Source organism: Schistocerca piceifrons, chromosome X (assembly GCF_021461385.2).
Source record: "Schistocerca piceifrons isolate TAMUIC-IGC-003096 chromosome X, iqSchPice1.1, whole genome shotgun sequence".
Lineage (NCBI taxonomy): Eukaryota > Metazoa > Arthropoda > Insecta > Orthoptera > Acrididae > Schistocerca > Schistocerca piceifrons.
The window spans coordinates 726,077,076-726,092,092 of NC_060149.1; the positions used below are offsets into that span (position 1 = coordinate 726,077,076).

The 15,017-nt window shown below is 39.2% G+C and overlaps 1 protein-coding gene across 1 annotated transcript in view; it reads right to left on the reverse strand.

The window, feature by feature from the left end:
* Positions 1 to 3,019: 3,019 nt before the first annotated feature.
* The window catches only part of LOC124721722 (endoplasmin), a 34,493-nt gene continuing 22,495 nt past the window's right edge, over positions 3,020 to 15,017 (reverse strand). Inside the window, exons 13-15 of the mRNA XM_047246816.1 lie at positions 14,681 to 14,951; positions 11,450 to 11,550; positions 3,020 to 3,416 (exon numbers count right to left, since the gene is read on the reverse strand). Coding sequence (XP_047102772.1) covers positions 3,303 to 3,416; positions 11,450 to 11,550; positions 14,681 to 14,951 — 486 coding nt within the window. The 3' untranslated portion in view covers positions 3,020 to 3,302. The remainder of the gene's footprint in view (positions 3,417 to 11,449; positions 11,551 to 14,680; positions 14,952 to 15,017) is intronic.

Sequence of the window (15,017 nt, forward strand, 5' to 3'; positions counted from 1 at the left end):
AAATCAGCTGTAGTGGAACACGTTTTCAAAGTCGGTGATCACGAAATAAAATTTAGTGAGACAAACGTAATGGCTAAGACCTCTCATTATTATACCCGCATGTATAGAGAAGCTATAGAGATCTACAAGCACAAAAATAATTTTAATAAAAAGAGGGATTAAAACTAGACAAGATATGGCGGTCAACTTTGCACCTACGAAGTGACAATTACCTGTAATCTAGAGAGGGGGTACTAGCCAGAGAGAGTTTTAAAGTCAAAAGCATGTGATGAGTAGTGGCGCCAACCAAGCGCTCTATGTAAGTGGGACATCCAGTGCCTAGCAGCCAGTTGCTGACTCACCTCTGAAGATGTTGCCCGCAGTAGGTAACGAAACGTAAGAAAGGAGAAGTTTTATATATGGACCACGGCAATTCAGCCCGGAAGTTATTAATTAATGAAGACACCAGCCATGAAAGCTTACATGTTATGAAAAATTACTCTGTTACAGAACTGCTCATGCAACTCCTGCTACAAATCATGTTATATTTACTTCAATATGGAAATCTATAAATATGAAATAAATGAATGCTTATTCGAATTTGTGGGCTGCAGTTAGAAAACAGGAGTGGCTATTCCACGTTTAATACGATCAGTACTAGAGAAACACCAATTCACATCAGTGAATGCCACAGAGTCTCAGTTGCAGCCTACAACAATGGGAAATTCTGAAGCATTGTTGGAAGTTCCTTATACTCCATGTCAGCTAACAGTTCGAGAGGTCAGGTTGAAGCTGTAAGCCCTGTTGCTGCTCAGCTTGATAAGATTGTCATTGTCGTTTAAACTCTCAGCAGGTTAAATTTATCACCTAGAACACATTCTGCAGTACTATGTGGTTTGGATTATGAGAGATCTTTCACACATTTATTCGTAGCGCCAATCTGGCTTAAGTTGGTACCAACTGACAGCAAAATCAAGTTACTACAAGCTTGAAATATTACCACCGATGGTGATGTAGGACACAGAGCTTATTAAAGGAGAAAATATCTTTGCGAAAACTGGGACACCATTCTCCCTACCCCTAAAGCTGTTGCCAGGGCAATTAATTTCAACCCTGATTTTACAGAGCTGCACACTAAAAACAATCATTTCATGATAAAACCAGGAATAAAGTGACAGATGTGAATTCAGAAGAGGTATTCAAGGTGAATATTTAATTGACAATCCGGAGTGTAACTTGAAAACTGTATGAAAGATTGAAGACTTTAGTTGAATCATTTAGGTTTTTGTGGAAATACATGCTGACGATTAGGTTGCTGAGGCATGCAGATTATCAATGAATACCCCGATGATATCACACCAGATGTAGAAGAAAAAAATATTCATACTTCAAATTTTGAATGTATTAGTTCAGAAACATACTTCTTGAGTAAGATGCAAGAGCTTAAAATTTCAAGCTTATTTTTGAGTGTACAAATAGCTACATGTGTATTCTGCACACTCCTAGTGACTAGCTGAAGCAGGAAGGTCATTCAACACACTGGTTTGTTTAAAAATTGTCACAGATCAACTATGCGTTAGACACTTTCTCAGATTTGTTGACCTTGTGAACGGAGTACAATTTGGCAGGGCAACTAGACTTTCATGCTCTGTCTCAATGATTTGCTGAAACATGCTACCCCTGGTACACACAAGTGTACTGACTTGTCTTTACTAAAATGTGTGGCCATGCCTGGAAACTGTTGGTGACAGAACACAAACTACAGTCTTACTGGCACTACACATTGCTGCAATACACAAATTAATGTAATGCTTAGCCTTTTGTTTTAAAATGAAGTGAAATTAAAATTAAATCAATTTAAAAATTAAATGGTGCTTATATATATTTTATATTAATTGATTATTGAGTAGCATTTGAATTCTAACTTTTAAATTAGTCAGTCTTATCAGTTTTCTGTCTTGCTATGTAGGTCTGTTGAGCTAACATCCAGTTCCCTGGCTGTGGTGGTGTTAGGTTACTGTTAACTGTCTTCATCAATACTTTTCAAACCAATACTTATAAGGAGCTATCAGAAAGTTTCCATTTGAGGGCATTGATGCAGTGCATATGCGACATAGCACCAACATGTAAGCAAAGGATTAATGTGGCATTCATTTATTTCCGACTAGTGTGTGGTAAATGCAGAAATTTGAACCATAGCGACATTACCAAAAACGTCCAAACAGGACCAACATGCTGTTATTCTTTTCTTGGCTGCCGAAGGACAAACACCAGTAGACATCCATCAGAGAATGTTCTCATCACTCCCCATGATATTATCCCTCTTCGGTCCGTTAAAGGCATTGAGGGTCAACAATTATTGTTGGAGGAGATGGTGGAGTAGCTGGTTACAGACTTCACACAGCACGATGTATGAATAGTTTTCCATCTATGTTGGCTCAAGTAGCCAAAGTTTAATTGCAACGAATGTGTATATGTGGTATAGTATGGTTAAAAATATTTGATGCATTTGTCAAACCTTTGTTTCCATTTGAAAAGGCACATCTTAAAAATAAACAGCCTTTATAAAGCAACATACACTCAGTGTTAACTATTCTACATGTGTGACTGTAGAAACCTGACAATCATGTCAATATTTAGGTGAAAATATGGTGATATTTGTTAAAGTTTAACAAATGACCCACCATTTCATTTCAACACTACTTTCTCCTTATTTCGAATTGTGTTGAAATAGTGTATTATTTAGTAAGTTTGGAGGATAATCAATCTACAGCCACATCTTTTAGATTACAAATATAGTATACATAGTATTTGCACACCTTCACATGCTGTATTTTTAATGCCCTAATAATTCACTAAAATACTAAATACTAAAAACAGATGTTTCTCATTGTATTTCCTTAGTTCTACCATTTGCCTGAAGCTGTATTACTACCTTCACAGTATCATCTGTCGTGTTTTTATACAAATGAGGTTGTCAAGTTTCAAAACTTAATTCTTTACTTCAGAGGTGAGAAAAGAAGAATATATAAATCACACATTCCTATTAACATATTTTATTAAACAGAATGTATAATAAAGTATAAATAATTAAGTCTTGTACGGACTGGCACCTACAACATAAAAACACACACACACACACACACACACACACACACACACACACACACACACACACACACACACACACACCTGTCTTTTCCTAGAAAGACAAATACTTTAACACATCTGCCCAATTTGCATTTTACCAGACAGATAATATTACACAAATGTCAAATTTCATCCCCACACAACACAGTCTTCACCGCCCCTCCACTATAAATTTACAACTCATCATGATCTTCACTTTCACCATCCTTGTCTTCAACTTCTTGTTCACTGTCATCTGACTTCTTTGGTTCATCATCTCCTTCCTCTACTTCATCCTCCTCTTCGATCTGCAATAAACAACATATGCATCTTCACTTTAAAATCAATTTTTTATTGATGTACATCTCTCTCTCTCTCTCTCTCTCTCTCTCTCTCTCTCTCTCTCTCTCTCTCTCTCTCTCTCTACCTCTGTGTGTGTGTGTGTGTGTGTGTGTGTGTGTGTGTGTAGGGGGACAAGGGGAGAGGAGGGGGGGGGGGTACACTTTTGTTTTGGAGAGGACATGAGGGATTTACGAACTTTGTCACATCTTCAGAGATTGCAGGTGTCCTAATTCTAATTCACTTTGCTCCTTCAAATGTTCAACATCAATAATCTTGACAGAGTGAACCTCATTTCTTTTTAGTACACCTCAGACTGAAAAACCTGTGGGTGTGGTATCTGGAGATTGTGGTGGCAATTCAACAATACCCCATCTGCCAATCCAAAGTGTTCATTTAGAAATTATCTCACATTAACTCTGGTAGCCATATTAATTTTTCTTTAACCAGCTGCAGATCAACAATTTTCCAGTTCTACATACACTTTTGAAACAATTTCAGAACTGACAGCACTGTTTATATAATATGGCCCAATTAGCCCACCACTGAAAATCCCTGCCCATACACTCTCACCAGGAGAGAGTAACTCATCTCCATTGCATGAGGATTCTTAAAATCCTTTTAGACAAAGCTGTGTGTTCATTCTGCCATCATCTTTGACATCCCATCATCACTCCAAAGAATGCTTTTGTAAAACTTAATCAGTTTCTTGTCATATTGTGTCCAATTTATGAATTTCTTACTCCCATACATATGATCTGCATTTAGGTCTTCAAGTAAACTAGGCCTATATGGACTCAATTTCCTATCTATCACCCACATGCTTGTTCTTGCTATTCTCTACTCCTTTGACACTTCCTTTGGAATTTAGTTTGTGATTGCACAAAATACTGCTTAACAACATTAAGAATCTCTTTAATACTTTAAGGCTTTGGCCCACCTGAACAAGGACCCCTTTAGTACCAATCCAGTCTTTTCAAATTTTAAATATAATTTGTAAATGCCTTGTGGAGATGAAGGTTGGATGTTTGGAAAGTGTTCCACAAACAAATTACAAAAATCACTGCAATGACCGTGTTTTCACCATATATGCAATGCATATTTTACTGTAGTTAACTCTACATGTTTCTCAGATATCATCAAACATAACTGCAAACTGCTAGTGTCAACTGATTTATGGGTACTACACACTATTAAATTTCACAATTGACTACAACTATGTTAGCAAAACAAAGCCTAAGGAATGTTAGTGACCACTATGTTATGGACCACTCCATATGTCAAAAAGAGGGGTGGAGGCATGGGGAGGAAGACAGGTATTTTTCAGCAGCATCTAAGAATGAAATAAGAAAGGAGTGAAAAGACACACACACACACACACACACACACACACACACACACACACACACACACACACACACACTATTCTGTATTTCTGGTTACACTGCATTTGAACATCTGGAGTACATGTTCATTAAATGTTCACCTGTACATATTTTTCCTCCTCCACCATCAGTATTTGCACTTCTTAGACATTTCTTCCAATTTAAAAATAGTATTTTTGTGTGTACATTGGGCTACAAGAATGGTGGATCCTTCACAGTATTACTATAGTGCTTACATCAGGTTGACAAATCAGTTTCCACATTATCTTATTTTAAATGGCATGGAAGTCTGAACCCTATAACTTCAAGCAACCTCACACATTCTGCCTCATATGTATCATGGACAGCAACTGTACTCCAGCAGAGCAGCTTGGAAAATTAAATTGCCAAGCAAATATGTTTATGCTTCACACCTTCAAGCCTTCCAAGATGAGTAACGCTAATGTAATAAATTTTAGATTTGTCTCCCAGTTATAACTCTGGGAGGGGACTGCTTTAATGTTGCCTGTACGGAAAGACCAATAATGGAAATTACAGTCCTCTGTGCCTCAGAAATAATTGCTGATCACTTGCAGGTGAACATGAACTAAGGGAAATACGGCTATCAAAGCAGAAAATTAAATGGTTTATGCGATCTGATGTTTCTAGCTGGGTTATGTAATTACTCCAAGATTTCAGCAGACAGACTTCTTGCCATCTTCACATGGTCCCCTATGACTGCTGCTCCACCCCATATGCCGCCACCCGTTACCCCATCTGCCACTCCACTCCTATTGCCATCTGTGCAGCTGCCAAGGTGGATGGTGGCAGTGCCCAGTTCCCAACTACTCTCCAGTGACCGTACTATCGCCGTCTCCTTCCTCTACTTCACTATACAGGAACATTTTTCGTTTTCTATCCTCAGTGGAGGGTTCCATGCCTGACTCAACTGTGCTGTTACCTTTATTAATTAAACCAACTTTGTCCCTGAATCCAATGGCCTCTAATTACCCAATCCAAGGAGGAAGAGTGTCGATTTTGACTTTTTAGTCCATAGTATGGCCAATTTTTATACTATGGTCAGCCACAGCTGATTTGGTGTGATTCAGTGTTTTTTCTATGGTTGTGGCCCTCTCTTTTACCACACATTTCTCCAATGTATGCTATGCTGCACTGGTAAGAGATTTGGTAAACTTGTGGTTTGCAAAGGCCTAATCATTCTTCAGTGAGTCTAGTATGGTTGATGTTTTACAGGGTGAACGAAACACATTTAACACTGTCTCTTCAAGATCCTGCAGATTTCTCTCTAAATATTGCCGACAAATGGGATTCATGCTAGACATCTGTGCTTTTTTCCCCATCTTTCTGTTGTCTGGGTACAGCCTGTCTAAACACAAATCATATAATTTCTCCAGAATGTTGCCTCAAGGTGCTTCACCTTACCTGGAAGGGCATCCTGGTCGCAGATGGATCGGATGGCTTGTGCCCTGTGAACAAGTGTGCATGGAACATATTCACACTGGGTGTTGTGACTACTGGACATATGCAGATACAGATCAGGGGGGTGTGGGTTTTCTGTACACACTGCAGCCAAGTTTGCCATCTGGTTTCCATTTCATTAGGACTTAAAAGAACGGAAGGGCACCATCCTTTTCCACCTCCATGGTAAACTGGTTGTTTGCGTGCAGCAAATTATGGTGACAGAAATCCACTTAAGCTGTCCCATCCAGGTGGTCAGATGTCAAATGTGTCAGTCACTTCACAATAAAGAAGTTCAAAAATGGTTCGAATGGCTCTGAGCACTATGGGACTTAACAGCTGTGGTCATCAATCCCCCAAAACTTAGAACTACTTAAACCTAACTAACCTAAGGACATCACACACATCCATGCCTGAGGCAGGATTTGAACCTGCGACCGTAGCAGTCGCGCGGTTCCAGACTGCGCACCTTGAACCGCGAGACCACTGCGGCCGGCAATAAAGAAGTCCCATTTTGTTGTGCTTTTTCCACAGCTCTCTTCTCAAAAATCCTTCACGACTAAATTCACCACAGCCAGCAACAGGACATCCCGTGGCAAATCTGTTCTTAATTTCCATCACACAGGAAGTACATTGAAGTAAGGACAAACTCATCAGGTTGGTGTCTAATTTCCTGTTTTTCAGTTCCATTCAGTCCTTCAGTAGTACTCTCATGAAGAGGAACAATACATGAAGTGATTAACATATCCCTATCAACTGAGTCTTAATTTCTTTTAGATGTTGTACAAAATTAATGTAAATGTGGATGTGATGTTCACTTTTGCCCCCACAGATGGACTCAGGAGGGCGGTCAGATGTATGTTGCTGTAACTGTATTGTTAACTATGGGGTGCAGTGGAATACCTTCTTTGTGGAGCTTTGGCAGACCATGTAGTCATAGCAGTGCAACAAGTCAAGGTTTAAGTTCCTTAACAGTTTTCACATCAAATGTACTAGAGTTTGTGCTCACTTCAACATACTGCTAATTTGATGTAAATTATTGCGAACAGATGGATGGCGTCACCATGGGACTTCTTGTTGCTGGTTGTGGCAAATTTGTTCCTTGAGGATATGACCCTGGAATAAGCCCTACATCTAACTTTATTATTAAGTGGCTGACATTTGTCTAGTCACATGGACAAGACAGCTTCAATTAATTATTTAGTCACCTGAATTCACTGCACCACAATATACAGTTTACCACAGAGGTAGGACAGGATAGCACCCTCCCATTTCTTAGGATCTTAGTGAAATGGAAACCAGACAGCAAGCTGGCATACAGTATGTACACAAAAAACAAGTGCACACACTGATCTGTATCTGAATGCCTCCAGTAGTCAACAGCGAGACCGTGTTTTAAGCACACTTTTTCACGGGTGACATTCCGGAGAAATAGGTGCAACAGCAAGGAGGTAAGACATGCATTTATACAGGCTGTATAGACACCATCGAGATGAAAAAGAAGAGCACAAATCACTAGCATGCATCCCATTTATTGGCAATATTTCAACAAAAATATGAAGGATCTTTGAGTGATGATGTTGTATGTCTATTTTGCACACCCCCTAAAACATAAATCCTACAGGCTCAGTGAAGCACGATTAGGCCTTCTCAAACCATGAGTCTACCACATCTCTTGCCATTGCAGCATCGCATGCATTGGGGAAACTCCACACACAGTAGGGAAGAGGTACCACGAACATAGATACCACATCGAATCATGCGAGGCCACCCAATCAGCTGTGGTGGACCATAGCAAAAAACTAGCCATACTACTGATAACACCAAAATACTTGACAATGAGATTGCCTGATTAAAGATGCTACTGGAACCTGGGTCTAATATGGTCTAATTAATAAAGATAGCAGCCTATAACTGTGTCTGGTGTGAAACCCTGCACTGAGGCCAGGAAAGAAAAGCACTCCCATAGAGTGATGTCCGCACCCTACAGCAACAGCATGTGCACTGAAGACTAGAGGTTTGTGGAGTAATTACTACACGACCCAACTGGACACCTGATAATTCCCAAGTATGAAGTCATCAATTATTTTTCTGAGCGAAGTAAACGAAAGAAGAATAATGTTTAACACTTAAGAACTATTCTGTACCATTCAAGAGAGCCAGAGGGAAGAACAGTGTGTGGTTTCTAATAAATAAGAACAACTGATAAGGTATCAGGAACAGAAGAAACAAAAATATAGCAGACTTTTGTAAAAACATAAAAGATACAACTTAAATTAATGTAACTATGTAATCTCACTCCAAGCCATTGTGACAATAAGAAGCATTTTATGAAGAGATACAATACATATGGGATAAAAGACGTGATTTTCACCTGAAATTATTAATTTGAGACAAATGCCAAAGTTGGTACCAAAAAACATTATGCTTCTGTTAGTAGCCACAGAATCAATGACGGAAGTGAGGAAGCTCAAGGCTTGTTAAGTCAGCTGAAGAAAATTTGCAAGGGACATGTTTTTGTAAGAACCACCAAAATATAAAATGGACATGGAGTTGTCAAAGTCACGAGGTTTTGGAAGATTATTATTGCAAACCAAATAAAATAATTAGAGATGTTTTAGTTTTAAACCAATTTAATACTGGTACTGCCCACAGAAGGGCAAGAGTGAAGCAGACAAACATTCAACAAGGAAGGGAACTAATATAAGTGAAAAAATTACTACACAGTCCAGTCACTTTAAGGTGACCACAGTCAAAAGGCCGAATAACCACCTTTTGCATTGCAGACCACTGTGAGAAATGCAGGAAGTGTCAATGAGGTTCTGTAACATAATGACAGGCATTTGGAGCCATGTCACCTCCAACGCTACGGCCAGTTGTGCTAGGTTTCCCCATTTAAGACCCATGGTGTGACCAGCCCTATTGAGACTGACTCACAGATTCTCAACTGGGTTTAAATTTGGGGAGTTTTGTGGCTAGGGGAGTACAGTGAACTCATCCTGGTGCTCTTTGAACAATGTTTTTACTCTGCAAGCTATGTGACACGTAGTGTTGTACTCCTGGTATATGCCATTGTGCCAAGGAAATACAGGAGTGGACAATGTCTCCCTAAGCTGCATGTAGGAGTGGACGTGGTCTCTCAAGGATAGATGCATACTTGCATTTATTGACTGAACCCTCCAGAATGAGAGGTCACCCAGGGAATACCGTGAAACCATTCCCGAGACCATATCCCTCCCTCGTCTGGCCTGGATCCTTCCGACGATTGTTACTAGGCCATACATGCCAATGAGCATTTGTCTGATGGGGCATAAACCACAATTCATCCGAAAAGGCCATCTGTTGTCACTCAGCGGAGTTCAGTTGGGGTGTTGGCATACAAATCAGTCTCCACCACCAATGAAAAGCTATCATGGGCCTTTGAACCAGGCACCTGCTACAGAGACCCATACAATGAAACTTTCACTGAACAGCCATTTTAGAGGGACAACTGGTAGCCCCTTGGTTCATCTGGGCAGTCAGTTGCTCATCTGTTCACCCCTACTCATCTCCACAGCCACCTTTCAACCGTCACTTATGGCCCGTGGTGCAACAGTTATATCGGCACCAGTTTCGGATAGCACTTTCTTGCAACAGACATACTTCAACCACTGTTTCACATGAACAGTTTACAAACTTAGCCATTTCAGAAATGCTTCCATCCTTGGCCTGAAAGCCAATGATCATACCCTTTTGGGTGTCCAGTAAATCACTCTGAACGCAACACCTGCACTGTTTTCCATGTTCCCTCAACACACTATATACCCTCCACTGCTAGTGCTGCCATCTGCTGTCCGAGTGGTTATTGCACACTAATGTCCAACAGATTGTCACAATGTGACTGGTCCATGAAAGTGATAATTACAGAGGGCTCTTCAGATGATATTAGGGTAACAACTATGGACTAGATACAATACTCAATGATTTAAATGCATAAGAAAGGAAGTAGATACGAAGAAAGAAAGAAAGAAAGAGAAACAAAATTAGAACTAGGAAAGTAAAGAAAATTTAAGAAAGTTTATGATTGATAAAAGAAGTAACAGCAACTGACAGCAATAAAGGCCACTTGACATCTCATTAACCATGAGAATGACTTAAGCAAATGAAGATGGAAGTCCCAGAACTCGTCGCAAAACAGTGAGTCATGATGATCTGGCAAATTAAGTACCCGAAATTATTACTGAAGAAACAAAAATCTGGCTAAGAATCTTAGTGCTTGTATGCTAAAAGCCAGCATCTCAACCTAATGGAACAAAGCAAACATAGCCCTACACTAATAGGAAGTACCCATGATTTGAAGAATTACTGCCCAATCACTTTACTGCTTGCTATCTACAGAACAAGCTGGCTTCCACAGTGGTTACTTCACAAAAATTTACCATACACCTTAACACTGTGTGACAGTTGAGCCAATAAATATTTAACACTTTTCTAGATTTTTTGAAAGGGTTTTGATTCTGTCAGCCATACTGCAGTTGGGTTACTGATCAAACAAGGAGTGGAAACAAGGTATATAAACATACTATGTAACATCTATGAAAACTTCGCTTCTGCCAGCTTAGCATGAAACACTGAAGAGTTTTTCATTAGAAGAGGAGTGAAGCAGAGTGACTTGTCCAAATCTATTTCTAACAGTCCCTGAAGTGACTGTGCCCAAATTTTTTTGAAAGGAGGGGGAATTATAGTAAATGGGAAAGTCTTAACTCTACATTTGCTCATAATACAGTAGTCCTAGCCAACACTACACAAAAACTGCAATATTATATAAAAGACTTCAGACTGTTCTAAAGTGTGTGCCTTAAGATCTCTGTCCAAAACACTTATTCAGAAGTGTATAAATCTAAGAAATATTTAACAACTGCCAAAGAAGTGTTAACCTGGACCAGTTAACTGATACACAAGGAAACTCACAATCTCATTTTCCACCAAATGAAGCTCAGTTGGGAACACACACACACACACACACACACACACACACACACACACACACACACACACACACACACACACACACACACTCTGCTTGGCTGCAGTACTGCAGTGTGTAGATAAGATGCTGAAGTAATTACTAATAGAACAAACATCGTGTACAATGTGCTACTGTTCCACAAGATTCTTACCTCTTCAGACTCGGGAACACCAAGTGTCTTCCTCATCATGACTTCAATGCTCTCAGCAAAATCAGTTGTATCTCTCAACATGTATCCCGATCTCAAGGTCGCTGCAAGAAAATGTGTTTATTAGAAAGTAGTCATAACCACGAACAAACTATCTCCCCCTCTTCTTACTATACGAAACAGTTCTTTGTATCATTCAGATGAAAATAACACCAAAATATGAAGTCTTCCAGCTACCCTGCTTTATGAATGTAATCTATACTTATTAAATACTGAAACACAGAGACTAATGTTCTGCAACAAAATTTTGCTCCATATAGACCCAGATTTTCAATACAAATAAGAAAATTTTTGAAGGGTTTCATTAATGTGTACATACGTAAACAACTTTTTTGGGAACAGCAGATACCTCCCACTTTTTTTTGTATCAAGAACATTCTCCAATCACAAAAAACCACTGACTACATATTAAGTAATGTCACAGCCCCCAGAAGTAAGTTTAGAATTAAGTAAATAATGCTATAATTACAGACACTACAATTCTGGAATAAATTTCAAAACTCAGTGTTATACTTACCCTAGTGTAAGACAAGTTTTTTCCCCCAATTTTGTCATTCGAAAAATACATGGCTGTCATATTCACAGATTACACTATTGCTGCTGATTGACATTTTTACCTTGTTTAATAGGGGGTAATCTTTCATGTTCAGCATCCAAGGATAATAACCAATACAGTTTTCCCTTTTTGTAACTTTTACCACACTTATGGCTGTGGAACCTGTCCAGGATCATCATCTTACATAAATTAAGTTGCATACTATGGTGATGTTGCAAAAAGTTACTGTACTCTACCCCTTTCAGATTCACTCTCACCAATATTTCTTGACTAGTTTCCCTTTTGAAAGTCACAAAGTTGTAGCTTTCATCCATCACCATTTACATACATCACTGTACAGCTCTGCTGCTCAATGTCACCAGTTTGTATCAGATGCTGGATTCCCCTTTCCTGTTCATGGTATTGTCAAGCAGCATATCAAAAGGGTGGCATTTGACCCATGTAACCAATTTGGGTGGTGTATAGGAATGTTTGTAGCACAAATTTATCACGTAGTGATAAAAATTCACTGTGTTTTCCTCTTAACTGCCAGGAATCCTAATACATTTCAATTAAAAACCTTTACAGGCAACTGCTAGTTTTGAAACCAGTCATACCTAGATCTTCAGTTACAGCTAATGCTTTGAGCTGGCGTATTTCAATGGCCACCACACATCAATTTCATTGATTCTCATCTACACAATCACAGAGCCTTCTTTTGAGATCTGCACACAGAAAGCCTGGTGACTACTGTTCACTTCTTTAAGCCGCATTTTGTTTTCCACCAGTTGCGAACAACTCTCTCGCATCATACTTTCTTTTCACTACACCATTTTCAGTTTTCTCTGCTTCTTCAATAATGTTGTTTTTCTTTAACTTTACATGTGATAATGAGAAGTTTTTGCCATAATTCACAAGTTATCAGGTGGTTTATACTACACATCTAACATGCTGCTGATGTGTCACAGAATGTAGCCACAACAATGCTATGGTATAACATGGTCTAATGTTGGATGATTAATGATTATGAATAGTGGTGGTGGTTTGTGGGGCACTCAACAGCACGGTCATCAGTGCCTGCACAAGGTCCAAATCTTTCCATTTTCAGTCTCAGCACTACCGAAACAATGATGACATGAAGAGGACAAAAACACCCAGTCTCTGGGAAGAAGAAATCCTCGACCCAGCTGGGAATCTAAACCAGGACCCTGTGATCCGCAAGCAGCAATGCTAGCCACTAGACCACGAGCTGCGGGCATCTACTGCTGTTGGATGCAGAGCAGTACGAACCCTATTACAATTAATCTGCACACTAGTTTTTCATCCTTATATTTAAGAAAAAAAACTTGTGCTGATTGTGTATACACAGAAAATTATATGCCCCTCCTGCAAAGTACAACTACATTATTTAGACTTTTAGTTTGTGTTATCAATTTTAACTTTGTTGATTACAGTCATGGTCAATCAATAGTAGTAAGAATTTTAGGGCACAACTGTATTGGGAGTTTCACTGATACTATGTAGCACAAATTCTGAAGGTATGGAGAATTTATGTCCACAACATGAACTTTAAAGTAACAAATGCTTTCATATTGTAATAAATGACTTGTTTTACATGGCAACCAAATGGGTGATTGAAATTATGCTGTTAACTTCGAATGGGATAGTTCGGTTACAAGATGAATATGCAATCTAAAACACCTGGCTGTGGTGACACTTATCTGTAGCTTAGTCCATGGCCTAGGTTATGATGGATTAAGACAGTTTCACTATCAAAAGTTACATTAATACTATTTGTTGCCACATATCTTCAAAATATTAAACAAATCACTAGACTGTGGTTAGGCTGGGACCTAACAGCTTAAAATAATGACCTTTGTTATCAAAATATTTTCCTATGTCTGCCAAACGAGTTATGATTTTGGAGGTAATAATATACTGATGAAAGAGAATGACAATATTCCTTTGAAACATGTCTGGCCACTGCTCTTTCACTGACTGTGTAAACCCAGCAGCTGATAGACCCTCTTTCCTCCCATTCACACCTCATGTCAAGCGCTGGGAACACTGCCACGCAAAACATCTAAGTATGAGACTAGTTGTAATCTCTATTTTTACCACATACTTTTCATGCTAAGATATCCAATCGGCAAGCAGACCTAGAGAGCTCTGCACTTATTTTGCTAGTTTACATGTCAGCTTCAGTACCCACCTGCTCTGAAGATAATCATCCCCCCACAGATCATACTATTTACAGCATTCAGTCTTACTATTAGCAACTAGTTTGTATCCATAGATTCCTATGTCAAACCATGGCCTGTTCTACAGCAATGCAAGCCCTTTTTATTGCTATTAAATCCATCTTTAATGACACCACCAGATTCCTCTCACTCTTCTTCTCTCCCCCCCCCCCCCCCAAACACGATTCATCTTCATTTGGAAGAAGACAGAAGACAGTTCCATTAGCCTCTATAGCACCAATATTTTGTATGTACACCACTACTTACAGTGGATTTTGCAAAGCCTGTAGCAGGAAAAACATGTACAACAGTGTCAAATCTACTTATAGTCCAATAAAATTAAAGAAAGGAAATGACCCTAACAAACAGAGCACCTACAAGAGTTTAAACTACTCTTACCTGTACGGAACATCATCAAAGCCATATCTTTGGCTGTGGGGTCACTAGGATCCTCTTCAACTCTCCTCAGAAGTTCCTTGATCAAAGGATGGCGTGGATTGATTTCCAAAGTTTTCTTCTGGTTAAGATAGTAGCTTCTCTGTGGATCATCAGACTTTTGATGAGCATTAGAAATAGCTAAGCGTTCCATATTTCCAGTCCATCCAAACATACCCGCAACCAAAGCACAAGGTGATCCAGACAATCTCTCCGAGATAGTAGCCTTCGAGATCTGTAAATTAACCAAGTTGTTATCTCAAGACTAAACCTTGTGAACTGTACTAGAAATGAAGAGCTC